This window comes from Cariama cristata, unplaced genomic scaffold, assembly GCF_000690535.1.
Source record: "Cariama cristata isolate BGI_N322 unplaced genomic scaffold, ASM69053v1 scaffold7289, whole genome shotgun sequence".
Classification (NCBI taxonomy): Eukaryota; Metazoa; Chordata; class Aves; order Cariamiformes; family Cariamidae; genus Cariama; species Cariama cristata.
In genome coordinates, this window is record NW_009636266.1 from 21,245 (window position 1) to 29,019 (window position 7,775).

General features: G+C 40.8%; 1 protein-coding gene across 1 annotated transcript; it reads right to left on the reverse strand.

Annotated features, from left to right (window-relative positions):
* Nucleotides 1–4,879: 4,879 nt before the first annotated feature.
* On the reverse strand, nucleotides 4,880–5,976 carry LOC104167560 (chromosome unknown open reading frame, human C10orf53; the record flags this gene model as incomplete). The annotated part of the gene is made up of 2 exons (XM_009707855.1): nucleotides 4,880–4,944; nucleotides 5,857–5,976. Coding segments are annotated over 2 exons (185 nt in total), but the record flags the coding sequence as incomplete, so codon positions are not given.
* Between the last annotated feature and the right edge of the window lie 1,799 nt (nucleotides 5,977–7,775).

The following is a 7,775-nucleotide window of genomic DNA, read 5'->3' on the forward strand; positions in this document are numbered from 1 at the left end:
CCCCCCTTAGGCCCTTATCACACCCCTCAGGCCCCTCATTAGACTTATCAGTAAAATTGTATTTTTCGTAGTGAGAACAATATTGCATAGCTCATGAGCTCAATAGGTTTACGCAAAACTTTGTAACTTTGTGGTACCCGTCTCTGTAACAAAGCCCAAAGGGAAGTCAACAGAGATCTGCATAACATATTTTGTTCCCCAGAATTAATTCCAAAGCCTATGACAAAGACCACTAATTTGTAATGTTTCTGGCTGTACTTCATATGACCGTGGTGGATGCCTTCCTGGGTACATTTACATATATACATGCATGTTATGTAAGCAAATACTTATGTATCGGAATAGTGCCTATGTGTGGGTGCAGAATAACCCTGTCTTGTCTTAAAGCTACCTTACAAAATTTATCAAAACTGAAAGTTGTAGCAAGTAAATGGCCATATTTCAAATTCATCTTAAATTAGTAACACATCTTGTCTCTCACTTGAATGAGCCTATACTGAGTTAGGAGTCTTGTAAATATGTGCCTTGACAGAGCAGAAGAATCCAGCATGTATTCTCTTGGGCTGTTTTCTGCTCATAACACGTGTGGGCATTGATAGGGAATGTTCTCAATATTTTAAGTAAAAACACCTTAAAATAACCAAAAATGATCTGGATAGTTTAAAGCAACTGTTTAAAAACAGAAATATCACTTTGTTCCCTCTCTTTTAAGCGAAAAAAAAAAAAAAATTACTTAAAAAAACAATTTACTGGAATAAAGTATTTCCCTGCACTAATTGTGGAGTGCCATACAACTAGTTGTACAGCACTTTTTACTGGGGAATTGGAATTCACAATATCTCTGTGACTCAAAGCTGTTATCTCCATTTCAGATGAAAGAGATGGAGAAGTGATTTCCTACAAACTGCAAAGCGCATCTGTCACAGACTTTCTTTTAATATATAAAAATGATGCGTGGAAGTTCTTACTGCTGCCGTGTTTAGTATCACGTTACTGGATGGCCAATACACAAAATGAACAGGAAGGAAATTTAACTATGTATAGTACCATTGATACTTTTTATTAAAAAACCCCACAACTATTAAAATAATTCAACTTTGTTCCTCTAATGAAGTTTAAACTCTTTTTTGAGAACTGTGCTGATATCAGCTGTAGGTTGCTTTAGTTTTCCAAGTACATAATCAGAAGCATACCCATGGGAAGTTGATGATTACCATCGTACAGTCACTTTAAAACAAGCAAAGCATGTCTGAGAATAAATCGGATCTTTTAAACTCTTCTTGAGTAACTGTATGGAGTGATTTCCTTCTCGTGCACCACTTCCATCTACACAGAAGAGCTCCTAGGCCTTTACAGGTTTTTTTGATCAGGCTGACCATCATGAAAATGTGCCTCTCTCCTGGCAATACCTGTACAACTTTTGCACTAGGCTTCTGAGAATAAGCTACTTGAAAATTAAGTGGCTGCTGTCTTTAATATGTAAATGTACGGGATAAACACCTACAACTCTTGTAGGGGGAAATGTCTTGTTGCAATTTATGGCTTGTGCAACCACTGGGAGTGATGGCCAAGAGCAAAATCCGGCTCTTTGCTGGGAATGTAAAGAGCATGTCAGCAGTGTGCTGGATGATGCCAGCTTGCTCTTTTCAAAATGGCTCCTCATATGAGGAAAAACCTTCATCTCTTTTAATATTGTTTGAAATCAAACACCAAAAAGGTACCTAAATTAGGAGCCCAGAGATCCTACAGTCTATACTTGGTAGAGATCTGAATTGTTCTGTGGAGATACCTCTCTCCATCGGTTACAGAGATACCCTAGGGCAAGCCAGCTCCTGAAATAAGTGCTTCAGTAAAGTGTCTGCAATTACCTGTGACAAACTTGGTCTTTGGAGGAGCGGACTTGGTGCCACACAGCCATGCTGCTGTGCAGCCCGTGCTTGGTGCAGTTGTTTTAATCTTTTTTTAATGTATCAAGTGTTGTTAATTTGTTTCTTGATAACTAATGATTTTTTTATTTCCCCTCCCCTTTTGAAGACATTACTGGAAAAATTGTCAGATTTTTTTTTTTTGAGCCATTTGCAAAACATAAGGAAATGTGCGTGATAGAGCTTAATCATGTTATAAGAGATTGTGACTGTAAAAGGCAAACTATTTTAGTTACACTGTGTTACCATGCCATTAGTACCATTTGGCTGCCAACTGTGCAGCAGCGGGGCTCCAATCAACGGGAGTCTTTGTGTGTTTTCCACTGCAAATAGTGCCAAGGATAGGAGGGAGAGAGGCTCTTAGTGGTACAGTTTTTTCAGTGATTAATAATACTTGAGATCCATTTCAGTGATCAGAAATGTGTCTTAATGAGACAATTAGTCAAACTGTAAAAGCTGCACAGCAATTTAGTTAGTGTTACTACGGGAATAATTTGCTGCTGCTGTTCCTCCTGATTTGACTTTATCACAATAGTCTGGATGAAAGTCACTGTAGAGAGGACTTGCAGGCTATTTTCAGTTTTCAAATGGCCATGATTATCTGTGGGGCAGATAATCCCCTTAAAAATGAGGGACACTTTGAGGAAAAAAGTGGTTATTTTGTATATAAAAAAATTAAATGCCTTTGTCCAAGTGGCTACTACAGTGCCTTCAAATATCCAGCTGCCTGCTAGTGCCATGGCAACTAATCGCAGGTAGTGTTTGGGGGACGGGTACCAAACTGAAAGGGCTACTTCAAATTTGTATTTATTTTTCCCTTCTGTAACAAAAGCACAGGAACGGGGCCTGAGTTCTCTTTGTGCATTCTAGCCGGCTCTGTTCAAAATGTCTGATGGATCTAATTTGTTATCTCACTGGAAGATATCTCACTGTCATATTAAAAATCTTTTCTCATCTGTCTCTGGTCTTTCACAATGTGGTCGTAACATTACTCTAAAGCAAAGTCAGAGCAGTTCTTCTCAACCCATACCCATCTTGAAGTTTGCTGCTTCTCTTTCAGACCTGAAGCCTTGTGTTCCTTAAAGCTTGTTTGTATTTATTCCAGCTAAACATGTTGATCTATTAAGGCTTAATATCTCCCTACAAAACTGCTGTCATTCTAACTTGGAGGTATGTCAGAAATGTCCTCAGAGTGATGTTACAGAGGGCACTGGACACAGCAAAAACAAAACTTTTTTTTAAAAAATGAACTAGTCACACCAGTGAGTTCATCTGCCCAGAGCATTTCCATTGATGTTTACAGCATTCTATGCTCAAGAGGTGTGAGGAGTTTAGTCTTCTATTTTTGACAGTAAATTCTGCCCAGAACTAACATTATTTGAAGTAACTTAGTCTAATTAATTTGCTTTTACCTAAGAGGCAAATAAAAATTGACTGCCAGAGCAGAAAACCATTTGTGGGTGTCCCACTGACGAATGCAGCAGGGTGGGCGTTTTCAAAGCCGTCCCTGCACCGAGGGCTGGCGTTGGGCTGTGGTGCAGGACAGCCTGCTCGGTCCTCACAGGGTCGGGGTCACAGCCAGGTGTGGACTAACTCACCGCTCTCCGGGACAGATGCTGAAACCCCAGTCTGCTGTCTCGCTGAGCATCTGCTGCGGAAAACACCTTTGTCATCTGCACCGAGCTTAATTGTATTGTCTTCTCAACGGGGTTCAGCCTGAATGTTCTCACTTTCTAGTCTTCTTGTATCAGAGTTGTAGAAAGCAAAAATGTTTCAGTCTTCTAAAGGGACAAAACAGTTTCTGCTTCGCTAGACTTTAACTATGAGTATTTTTTTCTCACTAGAGAATATTGTTTTAATGCCTCTGTCATCTATAGGTCATTAGAAAGGGACTGTATTTGGACATAGCGATAGTGTTATTTTGACAACACTTTTGTGCTGGATCAGTATCACTGTAAACGAGGTTTGGTTATTTGTAACTGCAGCTATCTCCCTGCAGGTTACAGCTGGTAGGAAATGCCCAGTGATAGAATTTCTTTGTCTTTGGTTTTATGCTGGGCAGCCTGTCTCTCCTGCAGCCACACGAGAAACTGCAGCTTTGCTGCCTGGTGCTCCTGAGCCTCAACAAATGCTGTGTTTCTTTGTTCACACCACTCTGCTAGGATGCAAAGACTAACCACTTCTTTCTTTCATAACTAATTATAGGCCTCACGGAAAATTGCTCAGAGCACCAGCATTCTGGCATATGATTATTTGCAAACTGCAGCATTTACCTGAGTCAGAACTGTTTTCAAAATGAAGTTGAGGTTGAGAGTGTATGTTGACAAATCAGGAGCAAAAAAAAAGCTTCATACTCTAGTTATTGGGGGGGTGGGAATAGAGAGGAAAAGGCAGCATTACTTTTGAGATACCTGGAATATCAGTTGTGGTAACACCCAGTCAGCTTTAATCCTGTCCTCATGGCTATGCCAGCTTCTCTGTCTCTGTACCTTTGGGCTGTGTCTAATGATGCACGAATGTTCTCTGAGACGTTTGTGGCCAAGAGAAGAGCGGAACTGGCACACCTGTATGAATATGTATGGGATGATCATCAGCTATGAATGACTTTGAAATTTTCATTTCTGACATAGGAAACTTTCTAAAAGTTGAAAGAATGAACGATATCCAGGAGTTTCATTCTTCTCTTAATTAAAATAAAATTATTAGCACTACATGCAAGTCACAGTTCTACCTGAATTTGTAATATTCAGGGTGGTAACATATGACTGGTTCTGGAAAAGGTGGTGTATTCTTACTTGGTTGACACATGGGTATAACAAGTAAGATTATCTAGAGCTTCATTAAGAGACTAGAAGTGTAAAGAACCATCTGTATCCTGACATTTCTAATACCTGTGTAATGCAAGTATATTGCCTGACGGAAAACCAAGGTAAAAGGGAGTGTGTCCCTGTAAATCAGTAATCATTTAACACTGCTTTTCTGGCTTCTTCACAAAGTGGATCCAACTTGCGATCACCTCCTAAAGGAGAAAAATACAGCTTACAAAGTACATGCAAGTAAATTTATTCTTATTTTACATTTCTACCTCTTACACAAGCATCTATATTCCTTTGCATTCTCCCTCACAGTACTTGGACCCAGCTTGGCTCTACCCTGGTTGGCTGTATAATCTGAGATTGATTCAGCTTTGATCTGGATTTGAAACAGAGCAAAAAGTGAATGCAGCAGTGCAGGTGGTTAAAAAAGTAGCATGGCCTATTAGCCAGTACTTCACTGTCTAGCGTAGGTCTGGGATTGTGACAAAAAAAAAAAAGAAGCTGTATTTTGTTAGAAGAAATTTCCAACTGGAACCTCTCAGTTCCTAGCCTGTCTTCCTTGTAGGAAGGTGAAACCAACCAAACAGTGGTGCTGGAAATGCCGTTATCCTTGGTCAGTTTTCTGCTTTTGCTCCACAAGTCCCATTCCCAGCCCTCCGGAGGATGTTGCAAAGCAGGGAGGTGAGGAGCAGTGGCTTTCAGCCTTTTGCTGGAACCCACTTGCACAGGAGATGAGAAAACTTGAGCCCTGAACTCCTTGTGTCACCTGCAGAAAAAAAATTATAAATGTTTTGCTGGGGGTGGGGGGGGCGTGTGGGTATTTTGAAAGCAAAAGGATGCCCTAATACCTCTGGGGACTGAAACCTAGCAGTTTTCTTGTGATTGTGTGCTGGTGCCTGCGGGACGGCCCCAAACAGTGCTCTCCCAGGCATGGCCTTACCTCCCAAACCATCCTCTCTTCCTGAACGTGCCCTTCAAACTGCCTCAAATATAAAGGAGTGCAGAGCTTAAAAGTGTTAATGTTGACGGAACTTGGACTGTTTATGCCTTAGGAAGCACTCATTTCAAAATGTGATTTCAGCGAGAGACCGCAATGAATAAAACTCTGTACTTACCAAAATCCAGGTCATTGATGTCACGGAGAAATACAATCTCCCCGCTGACCACCAACTCTACAGCGTTCCAGCCTGATATCTCTTCCAGCATGACCTGATGCCCGTCTGCCTGCAGGACAGCTGGAAAAGGGCACAGAAACAGTGGCCAGAACTGTATTTCCTTGGTTTCCTTGGTATATCTAAGTTTTAGCCCTTATGAGGGCAAGGAGCAAAAAAAACAGTGTTAATGTAGCTAAGTGCTGTACAAAACTCCCCACAAATCCTATCAGCTTTAGTCTCTGGCTTCACTGTTATTACATTAATGGATCTCCTTTGAATGAAGCCTCCACCCTCTGTCATTTCTAGTTCTAGCAGTAAGAGGCAAGAAATTTATTATGTACTTGTATTTGCTATTAACTGGCACAGCAGCTGTAAGAAACACAATGTATTTATTTGTAAGTACCATGGAATAAGACTAAATTCAAAACAAATCTCCAATAAACGTTAAGAAGGTGCTATAGAACAGCTGGAACATTAAGTGAACAACCTTGATAACCCAATTGTTCATTGACGCATAATTCATTTTGCTTCTGCTGAAATAGTAATTCCTCAGGATGTTAAAGACTTGAGATTTTTGTGAAGCTCCGAATCAAACCAGAAGGGACAAAATCCTCTCTCGACCCACATATTTGTTTAGATTAATTAGGTGCTTTTTGGGTTTATTACGGTACATTGTATAGCGGTGTAAATTAATAAGAACTGGGGAAATAAGAGGACTGGCTGATAATGCAATTCCAGCATCACAGAAATTCCACGTGCTTCTGTCTGGGCCTCCACAGACTTAAAGGGTTTTTTTATTGGTCTTATTCTATTGACTTGTTTTACAAGGCATAAGCAGAGTCCTGTATAGTCAGACATTCAGGGTCTCACCTTTCCAGGTTTTTATCAGCTAAATGTTAAGGCTAAGGCAGCGTACTGACCAATACACATCAGTTATTTTGGCAGGTAGAGGTACCGGTTCCTCTCACTGGGTTCCAATGTAGCTGTATGACTTGCAAGGGCTGGCGTTTCTCAAACATTTAACCTAACCGCATCCACCTGTGACAGCTGTTTGCAGCATTTAAATTCAACTTATTGAAAAAGTACGGAAAATGGCTGAGGAAGGGGTCTGGTTCATAAAGCAGCATGCTTTCAGCTTCTGCTGCTGTTTCGTCATCCTCATCAGACAGCTCTCACTGCTTCCTAGGAAACTTTAATGGCCATCTCTGACAATTAATTCACGTTTATAAAATGGATGAGAGAGATGACATCTCTATACTGTTGGTTCTAAATAAAAAAACCCACAAACACAACCAACAGCATTACTGGTTTCCCTAGGTTGAGGCCTGGTCTCTCTCGGTCCATTCCAAGTGCATTGCAATGGTCTGGCAACCCCAGGAAGAGGATCCGAGTGAGCGGCCAGTAGCCTATGTATTGCATCAACTCATGCTTTTTGTAAGTTTTCGGTGTCAATCAAATAGTGATTTGTCTGATACTGGGTTTCTCTTTCTTTTTGTGGCTGCATCTATGTGATCTAAAGCCTTTATAATCACAAAATTTTACTTATTTGAATACTTTAGATCACACACATGCAATTCGATTTATCTTGCAACCTTAGATTAATTTTGCTGGGCAGAAATTTTTGTTATGTATCCTCTTACAGCTGGAAAACATTACAACAGAGGAAAACTGTTGCTCATTCCCCAATAAGCAGAAAATAGACGACACCAATCCTTAATCCGTGATGAATCAGAAGAAAATAGCTGCACCTTCTTCTGTGGGCAACATGTCACTGCAATTTCAGGCAGTAAAGTTCTGCTGTGCAAGCTAAGCCCGTAGTGCCCCGCAGCCCTGCTTCCCCCGTAGATCTGTGGAGAGGCCCCCAAGCCCCGCAGCGGCGC